The following is a 22,806-nucleotide window of genomic DNA, read 5'->3' on the forward strand; positions in this document are numbered from 1 at the left end:
AGCGTTCCAGTCGGGCGAGCAATAAGCATATATATATATCTCTTACCGTTTCCCCAAAACAATGGAACTGTCAAGCTGTGCTCACAAGCAAAGGTCAAGGACCAGGCCTTGGACTTAGTGGGAGCGGGGACACGAATGAGGCGGACGACTGTCTACGTCCTCGAAGTCGCAGGGCATCATCGATATATCTATAACTTCGAGCGGGGTTGTATAATGATTTCCCGGGTCGAACTATCGACCAGGATCTCGACGCCACCACGCCCGCTCCAGCTGTGCGATACAGCCAATGCAGCAACAATTTTCAATTATGTTGCACTGCGTTTTAAGAATCAAAACCTGTTTACTTTGTAAAGCATTCCTTCTTTGAGTTTGTTGCCCGCTCTTGCAACCCGATCCAAGGACTGTGGTTAATTCGCACATGGGATGCCGTAGAACCTCGTTCGAATTTCTAAGTATCTTATCCAACCCCTGCTGCAGGAGATCTTCAATGACACTCTTTATCGCAAGCCGTCAGCAGCCATTGCCCGCCTTGCTGGAGCAACTGAGGAGTCGCCCTTACTCACAAGCAAATCCGTGGCGTTGGAAACTCCCTTGATACCGTAGAGTATAGCAACGACAAAGCGGTATCTGTATTTGGCCCAAACGAAGCTTCTCTTTTTGATGCTCTCTACGATCGTTGCATATAACCAAGAGGTCTCGATACTCCATGTCGCAGTTTTATCATACCATGAGCGGACCTGATTGGACTTTTCTGAGAGCTATCCAATAAGAGTTTTTTCGACAACTATGTCGAAATGGTTCGCGAACCAATCGAAGACAGACGGTTGCCTTATTTCAAGCCGTAGCCTATCCGTGGATACAGTTCATGCAAGGTTGCAGCTCCACCGGGCGTTGAAACTTCGACCCCAACATTGAGGTGCATAAAGAATGCAGCCCTCACGATTTCGTTAGCGGCCCAATTAAGTCAGTCCTCTTCTACGCATTCTCGCCATGCTCTTTACTAATCTGTCATGTTAGTACCCGCTCTTCGGTGTGCTTGTTTGGTTACCGCCGGCAGTTTTATCGCAGCTTCCACGTACCCCAGGTCTCTAGATTCAGCATCCGGTTTTCATAAAAGACAGCATTCTGAGTGTACTAATCTCTGCATGCATATAGCGCAAATTTCACCTCCACCGCCTAGACGATACATGCTCTTCTGTCGGGCAACCCGACTAATCAAGCTATGACATGGTGTTTCTCCATAGGGAAGAGGTCCCGAGAAACAATGAAATGAGGCTCCGCGTGGGGACTCCTGTCACACCATCCAATTGGATAGCCTTCAGGGATCTGATCTATTGCGAAGCTGGGCGTAATCAGACGCACCTTGTGTATCGGCCGCATATGTCTTGACGATTGGCTATCAAAAAAAGATCACGCCGACAACTACGCTGTCTCTACGTTGGTGTTTTTGCATCCGCCAATCCCTTACTCGGAGGCCCTTACCGCTACTTTTGACTCGTTGCGGCTCTGGTTCTTTGGAATCTCAGTTTTTGTGACCATCTTCACTGTTCTATGATGTGTGGCTCAATCCGGACACTCGGGACGATTAGGCTTCAACACATGAGATGGCTTCTATGCGGGCGTCATCTGCAAGCCATAATGACACCACTCCCCGACCCTGCAACAATCAACAACCGATTGCCGCACAGTCCTCTATCTGCAGTCAGCCACATGTAACGTGTACAGCGATATAATCGTAGTTCTCGCTCAACAAACCGCGACAGTGGAAGCATAACCGTACCAGGTTTTTACCTGGGAGAAATACTCTCTATCAATCTTAGTCGAACCTTTCCAAGACCTCTTGGCCTAGCGCAGTATCCGGCGTCTTACAACAACTTGTTTTCCCCTCCTTCCGATGGGTGGAGCGAGACCAGCGCGCAATCGCAGTCCGACTATGACACATATTTTTGAGCTACGATCTGCTCTCTATTAATCCGTGTCAAGCAGTCGCACATTACTCAGCTGCGGAAGTTTCTATCTAACTTTGTATGACCTGCGATGCCAATTGCTCATCGACAAGCCCGGTTTGTGTCACTCTCGGGCAACACCGACATGCGTGCAGCCGAAAAAAGGAACCGCGCAAAGCCATACATAGCACCAAAAAACACATCATGTGTGTTATGATCGGATCCGCTCTTATCTACACCCTCACCCATCACATCAATCTTGACCGGATGGACCTTACTGGTTTCCGTCTGCAGGCGACCAGACAACGCTTTGACGGTTGCAATGCCGTGGCCCGGCTAGTTCCATGGTTGGACATCCGCCTGTTTCGTGCCGTGGCTGGCGCGAGGCTCCGATATGCTGTAAATTGAGTGCTGCCAGCTCCCTTTGTACATAGGCTGCTCATTCATGCAGCTTTAGTTCAGTTTTCAGACTTCCGAGCCTCATCTGCTCGATATTCATTTTGTTCATAGCAACTGATCAGCCAATCCTTGCAAATTGTTTCGAGAAGGCGTTCTCTTTTTAGACAGAACCTGCAATGAAATAAAGACCAGCCGACTCCTATTGATACGCTACCTTTTTTTTATGCTGCATTGACAATTCCATATCTCAATTAAAATAGCTTACAAAACGTTCGCAAACTACAAGATTGAAAGCACGTTACATATGGATGCAAACGTTAGGATATAACAGTATCCACTAGAGGATATACCTTGGCATTTTAATCAAATGAATCCATATTCACGGTTTCGTTCCATCAATATACGATGTTCAATCGCCATAATTTATCTTAGGAACTTGGATGACCAAGCTCAATATTGCATAAGATCTGCTAAATCATACGTGGAGCTTCATACTACATAAACATGAACGCCCTGCATTCGACGCGATTAAGGATATATCATATCCCACCTTGGGTACTCGAGGCACAGTTACACAATTGTGTAAAAGCAGAGGCTGTATCACACGATATCGTCCATTAGCTCTTTGAAGTCTTAGATTCTCCCACACATGAGCTCATTTAGTAAAGTGCGGATATTGTGCCAATGATGGATCCGATACTTAGTGAGGTCCTTTTCTTTCACAAAAGTCTCGTTGGGCGGATGTGCCCCTCAAATATGCTATCAAACTCTTCCGAGTATTGGCCAGCCTCAAAAGACGTCCTTTGTTTAACTTACCTTCTCATTCTACGTGTATCTCGCTTACGCTGCAGGTAATTCACACACCAAATGCATGTTCGAGATATTGTTCGTGGTTCGCTCTCGATACCACTAAACCTGAACTTGAGAATTTTCTCTCAGCCACACTAGTTTGTACCGAACCGTTGTCGTCGTCGTTGGTGAGTTAGCGGACTTGCCTCAGCTGGTCATTCATGCTTATGCGATTCGTCCGCTTCGGCCGATGCACGTTTCTTGCTTGGTCAGAAGCCAGAGAATAAGCTTCAACTGTCCCGTAGAACCTCCACACTTTCCTGCAGCGAGCTTCACCTGTACATCTCTGACAATCTACTGCCTGCAGCTCCACCGCAATCTCCTCGAACTATGCTCATGCGCCCGAAATAGAGTTGATGTGTATTTTGGACAATTATCTAACGAATCAAACGAAATGGTTCAAACAAGGACATCGTTTGCTGGTCCAGCTTTTCAACGCAAAGGAGTAACAAGTACAATATTCTAACAAAATTGCGCGATCGACCTATCCCATCGCATCTGAAGGACTCAAACTCAGCTTGAATCTGGCTCAGTTGCACCGCCCTTCATTCATTAGTATCAGCGGTACGAGAGACTTTCAAGCATCGCCCTGCCCAAGAGAATCGTAAGACCCGAAGTTAACAAGAGTGTAAAGCATCACCTACATCTGGGTCAAGCTTCTCTCGTTGCTAACTACACCTCAAGATCAGGATACACTGGGATGGCCTCAGTCTAGCCTCCACGAATCTACCGTCGATGGAGTACCTCTAACGACCAGCTGTCGCTATTATCCGACCCACCCCCCATAACTATTTCTCGAAACGCTCAGAATAATTTTCGCAGATATGTCTTCAATCTTCCAGGCCCCGTGGGTATCCTACTTTCTCACCACCATCACCACCATAATCTACCTCTTGGTCGGTCTGACCCTGTGCCTCATCGGCGCGCACCAGGAGTCGTGGTATGAGCTGCGCAAGTGGCATAGGCGATACATGGATTACCGCATCGGTGGTAGCATCGCGTATGAAGACATCGCATTCTGGCCGCTGACGTGGACGGGCATTGTGGTCTACACGGTGTACCGGCGCGGCTGTTTCACGTCATCAAGCATCGACGGGGAGTTGCATCTCGACGACATCCGCTTGCTCGAGGAGCTCGAGGTCCAGAAGAGCGCCGCCGCTGGCAGGGGCTGCTCAGTAACGAACTGGAACTGGTCGTACGGAGGCAGGGCTCAGGGACGAAGGACCAAGCATCGGCTTCATCGGGATGATGGAAGACAGAGTTTGATAGCCGTTCCGCAACGGGTTAAGCAAATTGGGCTATGGGTGTTCAGGAGGGAAAACGAACCTGCGATAGTAGAGGAGCATGCTCTTCAAGATGTATGAAGATTTTATTCGAGTACTCAAACAGTATATGGTAAAACGGCCGATACACCCGTTCTGTACTCGTAGCAGTACGGTATGTCCCCTAGGAAATATTACATTTATGTAGGTATATATATTATATGAGGGTGTGGCCTATAAGTTTCTACTTCTATAAATAGTTGGTATATTAACTATTCAGCTTCGCAGTGTGAGAAACAGGTGCAATCGCATTCAGCATACTACAATCTTTTAATCAAGTATCCACCCCTGCCACTTCCGCTTCCCCATATCTTTCAAGGTTCTCACACACAGTATTATTCTTCGAGATCAATTTTAACACACATGTATAACTTCCGCGCGAAATTAAAGATGCAGCTATCATATAAAACACAAGTCATAGGTTCCACCATAACACATCATCCAGATCCACGCATGTTCTTGCGCCATGACAGTGCATGATCATCTGACTTTTCGCGAATAATTCGCTATAGTCGAGCTTCGTTTTCGAGAAGAACTCAGCACTGTCTAGAACTAGATCAACTGCGCGCCGGCACTGATGAAGCAGAGGCGTGCAGTTCGCTGGGGTGAGGTTTGCGTCCATACACAACATAACTGTTCAAGATAGTTAGCCATGACGGGAATTTCACACCGCAAAGTGCTTCAAGCCTACACATAGCCGTATATATGGTTTTTTCTGATCCTCAGCTCGGTTTTCACCTGAGATATGAGGAGCTCGATCTCTTCCGTCGTCATGCCCGATGCCTTCAGCATCTTCCATCCGCCTCCGCGGACGCCCTCTGTGAAGTTTTGCTGATTGAAAGCACCGATTTGCTTGAACTTGGGGTCTTTCATCCACTGGTGACATGGCAGCACGAATCGAGTCTCCACGACCTCGACAACTGCGGGCATTAGCAAAACTGTTCTACCTCCGGCTATATCGGAGTACGGCTCACAACCGGCTTCTTCGAGCCATTGTTTGTATTTCTCTGCCACATGAAGATCGCGGCCGACGCTCATTGCTCCGCGACTACATGCTTCCGACCAACGCTGTAGTGCATCCCCTGTGCCGTGTCAGTGGACGATACCATATCGCAGTGAGATTGGGGGTATAATTTCCTTCGAACGCTGGATTATTCTGATAGATTTCAGGAGAAAGGTCCTGGAACTCCAACAGTCCACCTGGACTGAGGTTATCAAAAGCGTGCTTGATGACAGTCTGTGGGCTATTGAAGCAAGTAAAAACGAGTCGAAGGTGGATATAATCGAATTGTATCAGGTGTGCTTGCACGTTCGAATCTCTGAGATGCTCCGACACGAGATGCGACGTGGGCAGTGGAAATAGCCACGCATCCTCAGCATCGTCCTTTGACCACACAAGATTGGACAACGTCGTATCTGGCTGGATAACGCTCAGGTCGCTACCAATGACATAAGACGATGGGTTCTGTTCCGCAAAGTCTCTTGCCCATAATCCTGTTCCTGTTCCAATATCAAGCACATATCTCGGAGGCCTTGACATGGGGGCTGATACAGTTGATTAGTTCAGCCGATACCGGAAGGCCAATGAACGTACCAAGAGCCAGCCAGCCGTCGAATAGTAGCCGGTACATCTCATGCTGCAAATCGAGACGTTCTTGCTCAGCCTATTCAAATTCAGCATTTACGTACCCATATTCAGATGAACTGTGCTTACAGCGTCGTTAGGTAAATAATATTTTCCGTCCTTGTAACCATGATACAGGCGACCCGACTCGCCCAGGATTGAGTCTGGATCAACGACTGAAGTGCCACCCGGCTGGCGATTAAGTCTTTGATTGATGAGCTCATTTGCACGAGCAGCAAATCTCGGCTCGACTAGGGTAGTCATCGGCAGGATGTGCGTGTATTCCGCAGGAAGATCATGGAAAGATGAAGGGTCCGCGATAGGAATGATTTCGGAGAACAGGTAAGTGGGCGGTTGGTGATATTTGCGAAGTTCTGAAGGTAGAAGAACCGCTGGGTACCACCCGACCTGCGCAGGAGGTGAATAAGAGTCCTCATAGCTGCGATACTGTGGTGATCCGACGTTGGGCTGGAACTGTCTGGCTCCTAGGTCAGGGCTCTCGCTTTCTGACTTGATCGGCGGACCATGGCTCTCAATCCTGTGTACTTGGGCATATCGTTCATCACTCAAGGCCTGTTGTTGCGACATATTAAAAGGAATATTATATTAAAACAGTCTAGACACATTATTAATTGACTCGAGCAACATGTTGCGTCTTTATGGTATAGCAAAGGGGCGATGGCTCCTGCGAGAGGGGGTTTGGGTGGGTATTGTTGACCATTCACAGCCGAGTCGTAGGCGCTGACGACCGATTTGGATCTCGCTACCAATTTGGCGGGCCTGCCTTGAAACCACATGTAAATTGGCGGCTTGCGCATTGCTTGACATGAGCAGCATTGCTTTTAGTAATAAAAAGCTCGATATATACCGCGGCTGTGTTATGGTCTTTGCTTTGGTGTTCTTTCATTAACTCAAACAAATGTCAGTCAGAACTAGCTAGCAGTATATCGTACTCGCGTCGGAAGTGGCTCTCCAACTTGAGTCGTACACTACGTATGTATCGTGGATGGCCATTTATACGTGAATAGTGAGTCACTTACTATGATGCCCGCTTCACTACGCAATAGTTTCTTGTACCACCTTTTCTATACTCTGGTGCTACAACATCTTTACAGGGAAGGGTAGACAGACATTGGATGCTGGCACAGAGCCAGCTCCCGATCGTTGGACATGATCTCGTGCAATGCAATCGCTTCAAGGCAAGCCTGTGAAACACTCAGTCGGATAATCTAAACATCTCGTCCTCACTCGTAAAAAGTTGAAATTTTTTTTGGCCCCGGTCACATCAGACGGATCCATGGGTGTATATCAATGGAACAAACAATCGCATATCATTCCCTAAGTTCCAGTACCTGACAGCTCCAATCAACATCAATGCAAAGACGCATGAACACGCCAGAAAAAGCAACAATATGTACATTGCGGTTGCTATATGCGACGGTATAGTACACGTCTCACAACACCTCTTATCATAGAGCCCTAGCACTTAGGCGCCAGGGATTTGTGAGACCTTTGTGTAGAAGCTCCTCTAGTGCTTAAAAGACCGAGAAGATGCAAAAAAAAGACAAACCTCCAATCCACCTTCATTTCATACCGTGTCAAAAAAAATACAGGTCGTTGACTCATTTGTCTCTAAGCAAGAAAAGAAAAATTCAAAAAAGCCGGAACAAAGTGTCCGTGGTATATCTTGTGCTTCACCCCAAGCCGTTTGCCCGTAATATCCTTAGAAGCCCCCATACGCCAGCCGATTATACGGAATAGGAACCCAAGTATCGAAAAGTGCAGGGTAATTTGTTGCTCCAGCCCCTAGCCACAAACCTAGCGAGGTGACTTGTGCTGGAAACGCTATGCGAATGAGTGATGCATGAAAACAATTCTAAACGGTGCCGCGAAGGCGCTGCTTGCGGGCTAACCAGTCTCCGAGCATGTTGTCGAGTTGCTGTGGCATCATGTTAGAAAAATCGTGCGAATCCGCCGGTTAGGGGGAAACTTACCGAGGTGATCTCAGCCAACTTGGCGTTCTGTTCTTTGAACAACGTTCCTACAACGGGATGGTCAGGGCCAGCCGGCGGCACATCTGTCTTGTCGTAAACAACAGTGAGCAGATCCCGGATCTCGGAGCTAGAGTCGAAGAAAGCCCTTAGGTTGTTATCATTCCAGGTTGCTGCGCCTGTGGCCGAAGTAGATGTCATCGAGTCTTGGTTTTGATGGCCACGAACATCGGCCGGTTCAGGCGAAGGCGATGATATCGGTGACGAGCGATCCTCCTGGCTTGATGTGTCGCCCATCAATGCTGGAGGATTAGACGACGTGATAGGCGAAACTTGGACAGGTGATTCCGAAAGTCGTTCCAAAGGTTGCTGTAAGCGTGCGTTTGGTGCAGTCGGTTGCGGCGTTGGAGGTTGCGCAGTGCCAAGGTAGCTGTCTGGGTACGATCCCGGCAACACAGGTCGTGTCTGTTTTTCTTCAGGGGTTTGCCTCTGAGAAGCCTCGGGCGAAAGCGGTGCCTCCCGGCTGGGTTCTAGGGCAGCAATAATTTCCCCATCCTCAGACGAATCGAAATCATCCAATTCAACCCGCGACTTGGACTTGCTAACCCTGGGTGGCGGATGCAGTATCTTAGAAATCTTGGATTCTTTGGGTGGCGACCTGTCTGCGGCATCAATGGGGTCCGACTCCACCATTCTAAGGGAAGCCGAAGTTCCATTCGAACCCTCCTTCGCCTTTCCAGCCGCTGCCAGAGCCTGCGTTGCCTCGACAGCAGCAGCTTGCGTGTCTCTTGCGTTGCTGTTCTTCCTGCTGGGCGAAGACTCCGCCCTCGGTTGCGATTTCTGGAGTTTGCTCGGGTTTCTCTGAGGCGAGGCAACCTTTTCTGGCGACCCGTCGACCTCGACAGATTTGGCGTCCTCTTCGGCGCCATCCAGACTTGCATCCAACGATCGTTTGCCGAAGGAATCATCGTCATCATCGACCGACTTCTTCTTGTCCTTACGTGAGAAGAAACTCCGAATTACGCTCGGCTTCTTGTCCTTCTCTTTCTTGTCTTTTTCCTTCTTCTTCTGCTTATCCGTGACCAATTCCTTCTCTAATCTGTCGAAACTTGGGCGTTGTCGCAAACCTTGAGAGTCAAGTGAGTTTGAATCTCGAGAGTCATCATCGCGTAGAAGATTAGGTGTAAGTGTGATCTTCTTGGTTTCCACCGTCTCGTCTTTGAAAAAAGAGTCCGTGTTTCTGACAGTGCCGTTCCTGGTGGTCCTAGCGCGGTTGTCGGATTTGCCCTCAAATATCTCATCGCTATCCCTGGATTCGGCCTCATCCTCATCGATTTCTTCCTTTTCCTCGGAATTGCTCCTAACCCGAGGTTTCAGAGGCTCAACCTTGGCGGAATCATCCTCCACATTGTCCACGGTTGTTGCTTGCTGGGCCTGCTGCTGCTGCTGCTGCTGTTGCTGCTGTGCTGCTTGCTGTTGACCAGGCTCGCCATCGAATTCTTCTTCTTCCTCGGATGAGTAGTCCACATCAGATGCTTCAACATACGTAGGTGCAGTGAAGACCACTGTCTTCTTTCTCTTGCCCCTGAGAGCCACTTTGAGAGTACTCTTGCTCTTCTCTCCTGCGGTGTCACCCAACATGCTCTGCGATAGGTCGATGTTCCTATGTTTGTTGAGACGTGCCAATCTTTCAGTTGGTGTCTCAATATGTTCTGCCGGCAAATATCCTGTAATCGCGATTAAAACGCTGAACGAGTTCTTGATCAGCAGAATACACATACCGATGCTACTGTCTTTTACAACCCTCACAAGCCACCAGTAGCTGTTGCTGTCGTCGAGTAGCACCATGGTGTCACCTTTCGTGGCGTTGGCCTGACCTTCGACGGTCGCGACAAAAGTGTGCAGGGCATAGACGAATTCGAAATCGATATCCTCTACGTCTTGTAAGCATTTGCCACTCCAGCCACAATCAATATATTTGGAATCATCGGTCAAGGAAAAGTCATCGTCGTCATCATCTTCGGAAGCCGTGTAGGGTATCAAGAAATCGTAAGGCGAGATAGGTTCGTCCGGTCCTGTCAATTCGCTCATGATTGTTTCCGTGGACCCGAGGCTGAGTGTAGGCTCTAGGTTGGCATCGTCTGACTTGATACCACTGTCGTTCTCGTCCTTTTCCTCGCCTGTCCCGCCTTCCCTGACTTCATCTTGGCTAGTCTCGGGCACGTCGGGTTCATCGGTTTCCTAGTTCGATGGGTCGTCGTTGTGCGAAGGGTCACTAAAGATGTCGTCCGTGGTGTCGGGTAGGTCGTTTCCGGTATACTCACCCGTAGAATGATGACGCGAAGTGGTTGTTTGAGCAGAAGCCTTGCTTGACTGCCCAATAGGAAGACGCAAAGGAATAGGTAGGTAAACAGGCCTCTCCATATACGGCGAGGACGATCTTGGTTCGCTGGATACCGAAGAACTTGTAGGTGAAGGCTGATTGCGCAAAGAGTCGATGCGTGCTGGCCAAAAGAGTGGCAGCTTGGGGGTGTGGGCGTCCTCACCATCATCAATTGAAGGGGAACTCGAGATCTTGTCCATATCATCATCGTCGTCGTCCAGGTCGTCGTCGGTGTCGATATTGCCGTCATCTGATGCGGCGCCTCCGCCGTTCTGTGCGATGGCGAGAGCATCCTGCTGCTGCTGCATTGTGGCGTCATCAGCGTACTGCTGGATATCAATGTCTCCGTTGGTCCATGAAACTCTTCTGTCCTCCTTGGTCTCTGCGGCCACTTCGCGGAGGGTCTCTGCTTGATGCGGTGCTACTGACTGGCCATTGGCGGAAGCAGACTGCTTGTGGTCTTTTGCAGAAGGAGCGTCGTGATCTTGCAGATCAATAGAGTCTAGAGGCGAGAAGAATGGGGAGTTAGTCCTTGTGGTTCAGTTGGGAGAGCGTGAGGGAGACAAAGAGAAGGAGAGGGAGAGCACGAGAGAGGGTGGAAATGACGCGACAAGACAGAAGTAAGGGATCCTCTGTAAGCCAAGTCGATCCTCGGGACGACATGCTCCCAGGAAAAGAAGTGAATGCGGCGCAGGGGGTCGGGGGGGCTCAATGTATCAGAACGTACCGGCGCGAATGATGTGCGGCCTCGTCATCTTGGGCCGCTATTTCTGCTGCGGAATCGTATCATAAAAGTCTCGTAGGTTGGAGTTTGGTTCCTAATATTGAGATGATCGTGGCGGGTCGAGGAGACTGCGATCAGATGCAAAGATTGGGCTGTTTCGGCCGTTGGTCTCTCCTCTGCTCTCCCGAGACCTTTCCAGAATCAATTCAGCAGCTCTGCAGGTGCTCCCTCGCTCATCTGGACCATTCGCGGACTTGCTGTACTGTAGGGAAGCTGCGGCGTGCTACCATGTGGTGTTTGGGCTGTTTATTGCAAGTAGCTGTATTGAGTGTCGCAAGGGGCTGGGCGCTGGGCGCTGGGAGCTGGTGTGAATTCCAAGAATTCCCACTTTTGGAGGCTTTCGATGACAGATGTCTTCCCAGTATGTGTTACTTAAAATAAAAGGTTGACCGGGTACCTTGAGCCCTTAGTTCTTTCCGCGGCAGCGCTACGGGCTGGCGTGATGGGAATTGAAAGGAGTGAAAGTGAGAGTATTGGATCCAGATGCTTTTGATTAATTTGGGTTAGAAGGATGAACGAATGAATGAATGAATCAATGAACCGACGAACGAGAGACGCGAATAGTAAACAATAGTGCCTTTCCGCAGTGGCCAAGTGGTACTGCGCGATAGAAAAACCCAAGACCAAGAACTGCAAGACCAAGACCACGGACACAGCATGCATACATGTTCTGACGGGCAAGGCGAGACAATTAAAAAAATTTATCTTAAAATAAAAAAAGGCCCCGTCGCCTGTAAAGTGGTCATCGGCAGAGGGAATCTTGCTAGGAGTTGACAGCCAGGGGGAAGGGATCTGGGCAAGCTGGGGGACAGAAATTCATCAAAAGGAGTCTCGTGAAACAGTGCCAACCAGGATTCTAATTGGCCGGTGTGAAGGGAATCTGGGAGCCAAGCGGGGCCGAGCCAATTCCCAAGGTGCACGGGACATTCGCGGCACCCTGCGTTTGCCTTTGTGCTGCCTTCCTCCCTGGGCCTTTTGGCCCAAGGTAGCACTACTGAATTTCCAAGGGACGCTACTAGAGGGAAGTACAGGGAAGAGCCCAGCACGCAGACGTCTACTATTACATGCCGTAGTGCTAACCTTACTGCTGCGAGTAAGTAACTTGTGCTGATCTGCCAGTCTGTTGTTGTTGCATCGATCATTGACTTGCGGCTTGTTAACCAGTAATCAACAGGGTGCAACCATCCCGCTTGACATTCATGCCCGCACAAAGGCGCTGATGGCGACCCTTGGCTGCTCTCGCTGTACATATGCAACGGACTGCAACTGGCGACTGCGATTGCGACCGACTCGAGACAGGTTTCAACAAGAAACAACAAGAAACAAAACCATCCATAAACTACGACCGGCAAAGGCGCACATGAACTGGAGTAGGATGCTACCCTTAAAGTATCATTACATCTGCAGATTGCGAATCACACCCTCAATGGAACCACGAGTCAAGTGCTTGGGCCCATGTGCAGTATGCCTTTTGTATTCTACAGCTACGTTCTGCTTGTCTTCGCTAGGTTAGCACTCTTGAGCAAGTCAGCGCTTGGTCATGCCCCATCCGTCGGCCCATTATTATTGAGGACATTGCAGTCATGCTGCCTACTAGTACTGTACCTCCAGATTAATGCGGACCCGGAACCGCAGGGCACCATGCTACGGATCCCGCCTGTATACAGAATCAGAATACTGTATGTATATACAGCCTGCGCATTCCCTGGAGCTTGCGGGGACCAAAGCTGTTGCATAAAATCGCAATATCAAAATGCCCTAGATCGCGTGATTTCTCGGCCGGCAAGCCCATCAGTCAAGGGTCATCCTTTACTTAAGTTCTATAACAACGAAAATCGACATGGACAACCAACGTCTACAATTACTTTTCAGAAGAGCATTCTGCTGCCCCCGTGGTGTGCTATGCGCCTTTCTTTGGAGTAACGCGCAAGATCCCTCATCCACCTAGCCAGTCAGCTTTCTAACTAAAGAGTCGCTGAAACTTGCTTTCCCTTTATGCAAGGCGATCGTCAGGGGTTTGTCGCTTCCCGCAGTTGTTCCTGCGCTAACCAACTACATACTGTAAGGGAATTCTGGGGAACATGTACGGAGTGGTCCGACGCGATCCATGATGCATATAAACTTATTCTTCGCCGTTCGCAAAAAGTCCAGATCAGAATCTCATATTCGTGTGTAGATGCAACCGAGAACCAAACAGTTGCTGTAAACTAGCAGGCGTCGTTGATACGGGGTATCATCAATTCTATCATCACGATGTATCCAAGATGTATATACGTCTTTGGGAATAAGCCACTATGGTAACTTGAGCAAACGTCAGAAGGGCGCTCGTATAGTTTGTAATCGTTACGTGATAAGACCTATGCATACTACTTTGGTTTCAGCCTGATCATTACCTTCACTCGTCCTGGCTTCTTTTCGGTTTCTAGCGCTCGAACGCTCAAACCGTCGCTAACCTTAGGATGTTGACATCATGGACTTCTAAAAAACGAGGCTAGCGTAAGTTTCTGAGACCGCTGTATGCCCGCACAACCGCTTCGCACCAAATGAGGCATTGTTTTGCCAAACCGCGTTTCGTCAATCACTCGTCAAGGTGACGTTAAGCATACGAAGATGGGCAGACCAAGAGTAGTATACTGGTTCCGGACTGATCTCCGTCTGCATGATTCGCCTGCGCTCAAAGCCGCCTTAGACTTAGACCCCGAAGTCCTATGGCCCATCTTTACGTGGGACCCACATTATGTTTACAGAGCCAAAGGAGGTGTGAATAGATGGCAATATCTGTAAGTCGAAATCACGATGCCAAGGACACTCGTTACTAAACACAAACTCAGACTCGACTGTCAAAATGACCTTTCGGAGTCCATCACCAAACTCAATCCGAAGTCGAAACTCTTTGTTTTGCGCGAGGCTCCACAAACAGTGCTTCCCAAGGTCTTTAAAGCTTGGAAGGTTACTCATCTGGTTTATGAGAAAGACACAGATTCTTATGCTCGGGAGCGAGACAGTGCTGTCGCAGAGGCAGCCAAGTATGCTGGCGTCAAGGTCATCAGTCCTTATGGCAGAACATTATGGGATTCGGAAGACGTAGTCAAGAAGAATGGCGGCAAGCCAACAATGACCATTACGCAGCTTCAAGCCGCGGGCAAGAAGGTTGGAGGTATTCCCAGACCCATACCCGCGCCCAAGAGCCTCCCTGACCCCGGGGAAATGCCTGTGGACTTTGATTATGAGCAGCCAAACAGCAAGCCAGACCTCAGCGCGCCGCTGCGCGATAAGGAGGAAAGGGCGTATAACAGTATTGCTGGTCCAAACGGTGACTTCGCCATCGAGACATTGGAGGAGCTCGGCTTCCCAGCTGCAACGACGCCCCATCGGGGCGGAGAAACCCATGCGCTCAAGACTCTTGATCATATTATTGCCGACGAAGAGTACGCTGCCACCTTCGAGAAGCCGAAGACAAATCCTGCAGAGTTCAGGCCACAAGCTACAACTCTCCTATCCCCGCATATGCACTTCGGGTCGCTCTCTGTTCGTCTGTTTTACTGGCGCGTTCAAGATCTGGTCACCAAATATAAGGGCGCTTCCACGCCGCCCGAAAGCCTAACAGGCCAACTTCTTTTTCGCGACATGTATTTTGCTGCGCAGGCTGCCATCGGCTCACCATTTATTCAAACGACCAACAATCCATACGTTCGCTTCGTACCGTGGCACCTTCCCTCCAAGCTGGAAGAGGGCACCGAGACGGGTATGAACGCGATCAGCGGTGAGTATCACATCGATTCCCAGAAAGCAGAGCACTGGTTCCAGCGGTACAAGATCGGCGTCACCGGTTTCCCCTGGATCGACGCGCTCATGCGCCAGCTCCGCCAGGAAGGCTGGATACACCATCTGGGCCGACATGCCGTCGCATGTTTTCTGACAAGGGGTGGATGTTATATCCACTGGGAGCGCGGTGCAGACGTGTTCGAAGAGCTTCTCATCGATCATGAGCCCGCATGCAATGCCGGGAATTGGCAGTGGCTAAGCTGCACCGCGTTCTTCTCGCAGTATTACCGTTGTTACAGCCCCGTCGCCTTTGGGCAGAAGTGGGACAAGGAAGGCAAGCTGATCAGAGAATATGTGCCTGAGTTGAGAAACCTCGACGCAAAGTACATCTATGAGCCCTGGAAGGCACCCAAGGCCGCTCTCGACAAGGCTGGTATCAAGATCGAAGGCGACGGGTTGGGGGAGCGCAGGAAGGGAACGTACCCGCCGCCTATGCTGGACTTTGGCGAGAGAAGAGGCGTTTGCATTGCGGCGCTCAAGACGGCGTATTCGATTGGTCTCCGTGGGGATGACGAGAGGGTGAAGAACGGCGAGTGGAGGCAACTGTTTGAGGCGGCAGGCGAGACGGAGATGGAGCAGTTCGCAGGGAGCGACCATGATGACAATGGCGAATACGCCGATGATGCTGGACATCCTGAACTGAAGCGGAAGCCGATGAAGCACGAGAAACAAGGGCCAATGGATAAGTTTGCCAAGAAGCAGAGGCGCGGTATCGAGTATTAAATTCGTTTTATGAGTAAGTATTGGTATTTATCGTCTCAATTAATGTCTAGCAAGTCCTCGGGGCTTTTGTCTTTCGCTGTCACTGCGAACTATGAAGTATGTAAGACTGGAGCTTTCAGAGAGCTTAGTATCCCACCTGCTCTACCTTAGATAAAGTCCGAGGCGCGAGCATTCCTGCTATTCGCCTTAGTATGAACGGCTGTCACTTGCTCATCCTCCCCACCGAACCGCCAGCATCAAGTGCCGGATGCATTGCTTCTATCGAGTCATTAGAGCTACGACCTAGGACATTGTCGCCGGTTCCGTCGTGGTTGTGGCCCGGCGTTTCTGAACGAAACATGAATCACAATGATCTTGATTCTAACCAGAAACTCGTTCTTAAAGCTTTACAAAGCCTCACGATTGCTTCTTCCATCTTTTCCAGAGACGCAGCCGCGAATGTGATACTGTAGAAGACATCAGAACACGCGCCGGGCCGGTTGCTGAAGAAATCCATCCTGATGACACAACCATCGATATCAATGGTGACATATGATGGCAGGAGCGACTCCAAAAGCCGTTCCGCTGACAACGTGGCGCATGTCTGGGGATTATGTCCAGTCCGGTGATACGGAGCCAGCTCGAGATAATAGTAGGAATCGTCTTCGATGATGAGCAAGTCGTGCTCCTGTATCACGCAATATATCTCCTTACGACGTTCGAGACTCTGGACAGAGCCCGTGGGGCATCAGTTCCGTATATAGTGAAACTATGGAATATCACTTGCAATCCCAAACTTTTGCGGATGGCTTGTGATCATGGTTCTTTGTTTTAAAGGTCTGGCTTGTGCAAGACATCGCGACGCCCCATTGTGCTGGATCGACCTCCATGCGTCGAGGCTGGAAACTCCAGCATTGGTGGCCGTCACTAATTTTCAACATCGATTCTTTGGCCATCCTGACTGAAGGCAAATCCAAACTGATTACTACATGGTTTGCAAAGGTGGGACCGTCGAAACCAGTCATATATAATTTGTTCTGAGACATTGTCGGGACTTTGGTTTGTTAGTCGCGTCAATTGCTAGTATACCCACCAAGGTCGTAATCGGCGCTATCGGGCTGTTCGGCGTGACCGGCGTGTCGCGAACTTTGACCCAATGAATTCCGGGTTCACCAGAAGTCTCTCATCAATCGATTGATTCTGTGACTCTTTCAGCAACGAATTGATCTGTCCGAATGCGGAGCGCAATGAATGTCCGACTAGCCGCGGTATCATCGCCGGCTGGCGTGGCTTTGTTCAAGGATCCAGACACGCTTGAGCGGGCCATCAGATGCGCGAATCGTTTCAACCAACTCAACATCTTAGATCTCTGTCATCTAGTCCGTTCGTGGTTGAAGAAGGGCGTCAACCTAAACATAGCTGAACCGTTGGTGCCAGCATGCGTGGAGGCTGTAGCAACGATTGGTCCGCCCGACAATCAACTGACCCTTCCATCGAGTGCCAGGACTCTACTCGAGAACTCCAATAAACCGATTCAAACTTCCAGGGATTCGACGTTTCGCGACTTCATTTCACAGATCGTGGACGAGAATCTGCGTTGGGAGACACTCGGGATATTTCTGGCGGCCGCAAGCAGGGCCGTTCTTGATACAACTGCCTTCGTTCCCCTTTATGATAGCGAAGAGCAGCGGATGTCGCTTATGAGAACCCTGACACATATGTGCGATTCCTGCCTAGAGTTATGCCTCGCGCTCGACTGCTTGAATGATCTGCAGCTCATACTTCAGTATGAAAACTTCATGGTTCATACTCATGTCGATGGGGATCAGAGTGAGTTGATATCGGACATCTGATGATACGTCATGTTCCGTTTCCGCAATGCGTCCTTGTGGACTGATGAAAGTGAACAGGCTACCGCTCGTGGCGCCGGGTAGGAGATCTGACAAGTTCTCTTTTTGCCTTAGGCTTGCACGAGAAAATTGATGAAAATACGTCTATCATCCCAGTCTTCCTCGCAGAGATGCGGAGGACTTGCTTTGCTCGCATATACTCATTGGACAAGATGATAGCGATATTCTTAGGTCGGCCGCCGCGCGTCGTGAAAGACTATTGCTATTTCCAGATGCCAAGTGGCAGATTCTATACACCGAGGAACGATTACTACACACATGAATCCACAATCTCGGTAACACCAGGGAGCAGCGATGTTAGCCATGATCGTGGGCAGAGCGGCGTGGAGGCTATCAGTTATACAGCAGAGGTCCGCTGTTGTGCCCTCTTTGCACTCTTGAAGGAAGAGATCCTCCAAATATTTTGCAGTCGACCGACTCGCCGAAATGATGACCACACGAGGTAGGTATCCTCGAGTGTCAGTCTAAATCTTGTAAACTCATGCCTTTGTCAGGAATCTTCGCTCAAGGATAGAAAATCAGTGGGATGCGTTGCCATCACACTTCAAATTGGGCACGCGTCTTCGAGACTGTCACTCTAGCGCGTTCGGCCGGGACTTTCTTGCTTCGGTTCGCCTTGATTACTTACATACACTCCTGCTTCTTGACATAGCTGGCCAGAACAGCATGTGTGAGCTTACTAGCTCGACTCTTAAGGTTGCTGCCCAGATGCTCTCCCTCATGGTAGAGGTCATTGTGATCCGAGATCATCTGGTCAATTCTGGGACCTCTTTAACATGGAAAGTGCGTATTTCGCTCTACTGCACCTATTATGACGAATAATCTAGGCTGACAGCCACATAGGTCGCATTATGCGGGCTTCCAGCCGCCGGAATCTGTTCGGTAGCACTCTTGGGGCCCCAAACGCATTTCCAAGCAGATGGCGCCCCGTCCTTTTCACAGCTGATACAAGATCTGAACGTACTTGTCGTGGAGATAAGACTAGGAGCCTGGATTCAGAAGGGACATCCAAATTTTGCGTTGTTCACGCAGGCCACGCAGACTATACAGTCGTTACTTGATGCTGTCATGTCGAGGCAACTGGGGACCGACACAGGCTCGACGCAGGCCGCACAATTCGACTTCAGTACCATGCCGGATTCGACCGTGAGGTTCCAGCCCTGGGAGTTTGAGATGGACTTTTGGACAAGTTTAGAGGATCAGCTCAAAGTCTACGAGTGATACTCTCAATGTCAACCCTCTTTCCTTGACATCGTATGCTCATTTCCAATTCGAGAAAGACGGCGGACGGTTTCTGCTGGTTGAGGACTTGGCTGCGTAAAATAATGCCGAGTCGGCAAGCCTCCCAGAATTAGGACGTTGATCGGTAACAGAGTGGGGTATATATGCTAAGGTTAGTTCGTCCACGGGTGCCTTCTGCAGTTCTTCAGATTTGTACAAATCGGCGGGTCCACAGAGAATTATTGCCTAGTATTGTCGAGATGGATCATCGCGAATCAAAGAAGGCCCTAGGGGCTCTTGAGCTATCCGCCGCGTTTTGTTCACTTATGGACAACCTCGCCGGCGAGTGGGGTTTCGTGCTCGTCCGCACCGCTTATGCGGCCGACGAGACAACAGATGAGGAGCAGTGGTCCTCCGCGTTGGCCAAGATACGCGCGCATGCGTTATGGCGCCCCGGACGTGGCGATGCTGCGGCGTTGGAATCCAATGCTTTCGCACTTGCGGTCATGTCGAACCGTTCTGCTCTGGCGGGAGCAAGCTATGGCTCGGTGCGGACGTCCTTCGCTGCCTGGGCAAAGGAGTATGCACGTTATAGGCAGCGGGGGTCAGTTGACGAGGAGCGACGGGAATCTGGGGTGCGGATGGACTGCGTCTTGGTTGTAGACGAGGCCGCGTTGGCATCTCTACTGCAAGCGCCCCATGCGGCTCAGATGCCCCAAAGAGGTGTTCGCGGCGCTGAACCTTTCGTCGTCGTCATCGATGCCGAGGATCCTGCGTGTGCGCCCTACTGTGGAGGCGGCCCGTACATGGGCTGGATGCGAGCTTGTGTGACATCTTTGTACAACTTGACCGAGGACCTCGATGCTATGGACTTGGCACAAGAGATCTGTCCTACCAGGAGTTATGAGGGACAGATACCGTTGTATGATGGCTCGCCCAGGGGCGGGTTGGTTGACCCACCTGGTGGGCCGGATGGGAGGTACAAGTTTCCCATGGGCACACCGAGAGGGTCGCTGAGTGCTCAAGCCATGCTTGACGAGATACGTCGAGCTACCGGCGATACGGCTACGGATGTATGAACGTAAATGAGGCGGCGTTTGCCGTCCATCTTGACTCATCCACTGCTTGATAGCTTTGATTCGTTAGTGTCACTACCATAGCTTATCATCTACAATTCCAGAGTACAAGTATATTATCACGTACCGTAATATCTTGTATCTATCTTTTGACTAGGTGAACCGATGACATGAAATTATAGACTAAACCTAGAACTGCAGAATGTACACAGGCATGCACACATACGAAGTTAGGGCTTTTATGTTTGACTTTCCCCTTCCCCTGGAAAAGGTCCTTTCTTTGCAATCTTCGATAAAACACGACTTCTTTTCTACAGGAAACCGCAGGGGGACATGAATAACTCCTGGCAGACAATGCTGAATTGACAAGAGCAATTTCATATGGAGAATTTGAAAGAAGAGCAGTAATTTCTCGTGAAGGATCCTGCGGAAATAGCTACGATTCTCAAATCTCTAGAGTTTCATTCCATTTGTATTCACTCATCGAGGGGCCCATTCTCGGCGTCTTCTCGTCCTGGATCACACACTACGCCAACATTCTAGGTGTTTGTCCTGCGCCTCAGCTCCCCAGATATATTGAGCACCACACCACTTACGGCACTACTTTCTGGGTCCGATTTGTAGGACCCGGAGGACCTTCGGGCAGGGCTCCCATCACGTGACGCTGCCTTTGCGGCGAAAAGCATGCGGAATCGGCGCCAGGCATCCTCATCGACCTTTTGGCCACAGCCTACTGGATCCGGCTCTGTGATGGAGCGGTACACTGCGGCACGCGATCGCAGCGAGGGGAGCTGTGCTCTGAGCTTATCGAGGTTCCGCTCGTTCCAAGCTTCGAGCCGCCCCGCCGAGGTATCATCCAGGTCATGCTTACCGGTGTCTACCTTTTCCAGATTGTCTGTATCCGATCTCGGCGGTTTGCGGTAGCACTTCGAGAGGACGAGCCCCACGACCAGAATTAGAGTTAACAGTACAGCTACTGAGGCTGCTGTTTGGTATTTTGTTCCAAGATACGGGGATATTTGCACCGTAGACATGGTGTTTGGCTGGTCCCACATTGGCTTTGTGGGTGTCATGATGGGCTCGCTAGGTTGCAGGATGTCATCCGGGTGTTTGGAAGTGGTCCCCTGATTCTGAAACGAATCGTCGGCAGAATAGTCTTGAAGCGGACCATCTCCTTCGTCCTTCGATCTTGTCTTCGGACTGAGGATATCGCAGAGCACAGTATGATGATGCCGATACTTACAGCTACGATGTTCATGGAATCGCTGCTGCGAGTACAACCGGTCAAGGCGGCGGCAATGTAAGAATGAAGGAGCGGGACGAGTAGCATGATGAGGCAATCTGGGCATGGAAAGGTGAAGAGGGGCGGCAGTACCGAATGTACGCGAGGTTCGCGCTCTTTCGATGATTGTAGTCATACTCAAACCCGAGTGGTCAGACATATGCCGCAATAATGTGTACGGCTGGGTGTAAAATTGGCGGTTTCTCGAGGCAAGAGTTCAACTTGGATTTATAGCATCGCAATGGAGCTTATTCACCACGCGAATTTGGAGAGTTGTGGTCATGTTTAGACACCTAAGAGGGATCTTTCGCAAGGGTAACAAACATGGCCTGCCCCGTCAGAGTGACCAAATGCGTTCAAAGGACGCTACACTTGTCAACAGAGTGATGGGAACACGAACACTCACCCATCCACGGCCAAGTCCGCATCACCTAGGGGGTTATCAGCTAGGGAAAGCGCTGGAGCTGTCGCATATTGCCTGTCGTGTCATGGCCATGAAGGAGAAAGAAAATGTCGTCTATTGGTTTGTATAATGGTAGTACAGCATCCGCCCTGCTTTTCTACATGGCCCTTTGGTCACGCTCCTCCGGCCGCTGCGTCTGCGCTCGAGTCTAGTTTGTTATACGTTTCCCCCCATGGTCGGTGCGATGCGAAGCGCGACGGTGGGTTTATGCTGCCCTCTTGAGATCCCTCGAGGCCTGCTTCAGACTCCAGTTGCACTCCTCATATGCCCTTCCAGCGCCGAAACCGACACCGACCCAGGCGGGCCACGCCCTGCGCTTGAAGAGGAGGACTGAGAAGACGACACCGAATCCGAGGCCGAGGGAGGACTTGATGAGCATGTTGGAAAGGCAGCGGTCCCACTGAGGAATGTTAGCCGCGTAGGGAGCAATGGGGGGGGCGTGTTGCGTGGTACCTTCTCGTTCAAAAGTGCCTCGCTGACAGGTCGTGCGACCGCGGGCGGTGGGGGAGGAACGGATGTGCTGGACATTTTCTTGGGGGGTTCTGAATGCGGTATCAGCATGGACGGGCAGCTGTGCAGCTTGATGGATACATACGTGGTGCAATTGAGTCAATTGACTGTTGTGGTAGAGTGGTGTCGTCGATCTAGTAGTGAAAGCTCAGAGAAAGCTCAAGCTTGTTGCTCTCCCACGCTTGTGATTCCGTGCCAAAACCGGGACTTTTGACGGGGGGCACGAGCCTCCTTTGCCGCTCTGCCTCTGTCCCGAAGCGCACAGCACTCTCACCCACCAGGCCTGCGAGGTTAGGCGTGGCTACAGGGCGTAGCTACAGCAGTCCACTAAGCACAGTAAAGTACCCGCGACCCCATGCCATTGCAATTGTCGTCGCTACATTCCGCAGGCGGTGACATGGATATCCACATGGCATCTCGCTGCGGTGCTGTAAATAGCCTAGCGCAGAGTTCGGCAATGGCAGAATCTGGGAAATTTTGGGAGACGGAGGGTCTGGCGGGGACTTGGAGCTCTAAGCC

General features: G+C 50.4%; 11 protein-coding genes across 11 annotated transcripts; 7 read left to right on the forward strand and 4 right to left on the reverse strand.

Moving 5' to 3' along the window:
• Positions 1-972: 972 nt before the first annotated feature.
• On the forward strand, positions 973-1,389 carry BKA67DRAFT_207533 (uncharacterized protein). Its single transcript, XM_046095464.1, has one exon. It carries the CDS (start codon positions 1,011-1,013, stop codon positions 1,224-1,226), a length of 216 nt encoding a protein of 71 aa, XP_045962399.1. The 5' UTR covers positions 973-1,010; the 3' UTR covers positions 1,227-1,389.
• A 2,629-nt stretch (positions 1,390-4,018) lies between these two features.
• On the forward strand, positions 4,019-4,558 carry BKA67DRAFT_656385 (uncharacterized protein; the record flags this gene model as incomplete). The annotated part of the gene is made up of 1 exon (XM_046106931.1): positions 4,019-4,558. The coding sequence occupies one exon, from the start codon at positions 4,019-4,021 to the stop codon at positions 4,556-4,558; it is 540 nt and encodes a 179-aa protein (XP_045962400.1).
• Positions 4,559-4,716: 158 nt separating this feature from the next.
• Positions 4,717-6,857, reverse strand: BKA67DRAFT_557323 (S-adenosyl-L-methionine-dependent methyltransferase). The gene is made up of 6 exons (XM_046102240.1): positions 6,231-6,857; positions 6,111-6,180; positions 5,654-6,061; positions 5,491-5,598; positions 5,208-5,436; positions 4,717-5,149 (listed from the first exon to the last, which is right to left on the reverse strand). Exons 1-6 carry the CDS (start codon positions 6,726-6,728, stop codon positions 5,074-5,076), a joined length of 1,389 nt encoding a protein of 462 aa, XP_045962401.1. The 5' UTR covers positions 6,729-6,857; the 3' UTR covers positions 4,717-5,073.
• Positions 6,858-7,958: 1,101 nt separating this feature from the next.
• Positions 7,959-10,606, reverse strand: BKA67DRAFT_207582 (uncharacterized protein). Its single transcript, XM_046095466.1, has 3 exons — positions 9,913-10,606; positions 8,135-9,858; positions 7,959-8,079 (listed from the first exon to the last, which is right to left on the reverse strand). Exons 1-3 carry the CDS (start codon positions 10,220-10,222, stop codon positions 8,017-8,019), a joined length of 2,097 nt encoding a protein of 698 aa, XP_045962402.1. The 5' UTR covers positions 10,223-10,606; the 3' UTR covers positions 7,959-8,016.
• Positions 10,607-11,135: 529 nt separating this feature from the next.
• BKA67DRAFT_207575 (uncharacterized protein) lies at positions 11,136-11,740 on the forward strand. Its single transcript, XM_046095465.1, has one exon. The coding sequence runs from the start codon at positions 11,344-11,346 to the stop codon at positions 11,677-11,679; it is 336 nt and encodes a 111-aa protein (XP_045962403.1). The 5' UTR covers positions 11,136-11,343; the 3' UTR covers positions 11,680-11,740.
• Positions 11,741-12,776: 1,036 nt separating this feature from the next.
• Positions 12,777-13,204, forward strand: BKA67DRAFT_557332 (uncharacterized protein; the record flags this gene model as incomplete). Its single annotated transcript, XM_046102241.1, has 1 exon — positions 12,777-13,204. A coding segment is annotated over exon 1 (252 nt), but the record flags the coding sequence as incomplete, so codon positions are not given.
• A 616-nt stretch (positions 13,205-13,820) lies between these two features.
• On the forward strand, positions 13,821-16,222 carry BKA67DRAFT_557335 (DNA photolyase). The gene is made up of 2 exons (XM_046102242.1): positions 13,821-14,078; positions 14,130-16,222. The coding sequence occupies exons 1-2, from the start codon at positions 13,909-13,911 to the stop codon at positions 15,844-15,846; spliced, it is 1,887 nt and encodes a 628-aa protein (XP_045962405.1). The 5' UTR covers positions 13,821-13,908; the 3' UTR covers positions 15,847-16,222.
• An 850-nt stretch (positions 16,223-17,072) lies between these two features.
• BKA67DRAFT_533341 (uncharacterized protein) lies at positions 17,073-18,956 on the forward strand (the record flags this gene model as incomplete). Its single annotated transcript, XM_046099682.1, has 4 exons — positions 17,073-17,655; positions 17,736-18,177; positions 18,230-18,518; positions 18,579-18,956. 4 exons carry the CDS (start codon positions 17,073-17,075, stop codon positions 18,954-18,956), a joined length of 1,692 nt encoding a protein of 563 aa, XP_045962406.1.
• Positions 18,957-19,216: 260 nt separating this feature from the next.
• Positions 19,217-20,035, forward strand: BKA67DRAFT_533342 (uncharacterized protein; the record flags this gene model as incomplete). Its single annotated transcript, XM_046099683.1, has 1 exon — positions 19,217-20,035. The coding sequence occupies one exon, from the start codon at positions 19,217-19,219 to the stop codon at positions 20,033-20,035; it is 819 nt and encodes a 272-aa protein (XP_045962407.1).
• A 396-nt stretch (positions 20,036-20,431) lies between these two features.
• On the reverse strand, positions 20,432-21,746 carry BKA67DRAFT_207625 (uncharacterized protein). Its single transcript, XM_046095467.1, has one exon. The coding sequence runs from the start codon at positions 21,472-21,474 to the stop codon at positions 20,572-20,574; it is 903 nt and encodes a 300-aa protein (XP_045962408.1). The 5' UTR covers positions 21,475-21,746; the 3' UTR covers positions 20,432-20,571.
• Positions 21,747-21,982: 236 nt separating this feature from the next.
• On the reverse strand, positions 21,983-22,287 carry BKA67DRAFT_506902 (uncharacterized protein; the record flags this gene model as incomplete). The annotated part of the gene is made up of 2 exons (XM_046097144.1): positions 21,983-22,177; positions 22,231-22,287. Coding segments are annotated over 2 exons (252 nt in total), but the record flags the coding sequence as incomplete, so codon positions are not given.
• Between the last annotated feature and the right edge of the window lie 519 nt (positions 22,288-22,806).

Source organism: Truncatella angustata (genome assembly GCF_020726525.1).
Source record: "Truncatella angustata strain MPI-SDFR-AT-0073 chromosome Unknown BKA67scaffold_2, whole genome shotgun sequence".
Lineage (NCBI taxonomy): Eukaryota > Fungi > Ascomycota > Sordariomycetes > Amphisphaeriales > Sporocadaceae > Truncatella > Truncatella angustata.

What these genes read in the sequence shown, in the direction of transcription:
- BKA67DRAFT_207575 (XM_046095465.1), top strand. Translation starts at nt 11,344, where the DNA reads ATGATCGTGGCGGGTCGAGGAGACTGCGATCAGATGCAAAGATTGGGC.
- BKA67DRAFT_557335 (XM_046102242.1), top strand. Translation starts at nt 13,909, where the DNA reads ATGGGCAGACCAAGAGTAGTATACTGGTTCCGGACTGATCTCCGTCTG. An exon ending in GTGAATAGATGGCAATATCT is followed by an intron (nt 14,079 to 14,129) that starts GTAAGTCGAAAT and finishes ACACAAACTCAG; the next exon opens with ACTCGACTGTCAAAATGACC.
- BKA67DRAFT_207582 (XM_046095466.1), bottom strand. Translation starts at nt 10,222, where the DNA reads ATGAGCGAATTGACAGGACCGGACGAACCTATCTCGCCTTACGATTTC. An exon ending in TGTAAAAGACAGTAGCATCG is followed by an intron (nt 9,859 to 9,912) that starts GTATGTGTATTC and finishes TCGCGATTACAG; the next exon opens with GATATTTGCCGGCAGAACAT. An exon ending in AGTTGGCTGAGATCACCTCG is followed by an intron (nt 8,080 to 8,134) that starts GTAAGTTTCCCC and finishes ATGATGCCACAG; the next exon opens with CAACTCGACAACATGCTCGG.
- BKA67DRAFT_207625 (XM_046095467.1), bottom strand. Translation starts at nt 21,474, where the DNA reads ATGTCTGACCACTCGGGTTTGAGTATGACTACAATCATCGAAAGAGCG.
- BKA67DRAFT_207533 (XM_046095464.1), top strand. Translation starts at nt 1,011, where the DNA reads ATGTTAGTACCCGCTCTTCGGTGTGCTTGTTTGGTTACCGCCGGCAGT.
- BKA67DRAFT_557323 (XM_046102240.1), bottom strand. Translation starts at nt 6,728, where the DNA reads ATGTCGCAACAACAGGCCTTGAGTGATGAACGATATGCCCAAGTACAC. An exon ending in ATTATTTACCTAACGACGCT is followed by an intron (nt 6,181 to 6,230) that starts GTAAGCACAGTT and finishes GAATTTGAATAG; the next exon opens with GCTGAGCAAGAACGTCTCGA. An exon ending in ATGGCTCGAAGAAGCCGGTT is followed by an intron (nt 5,437 to 5,490) that starts GTGAGCCGTACT and finishes TAATGCCCGCAG; the next exon opens with TTGTCGAGGTCGTGGAGACT.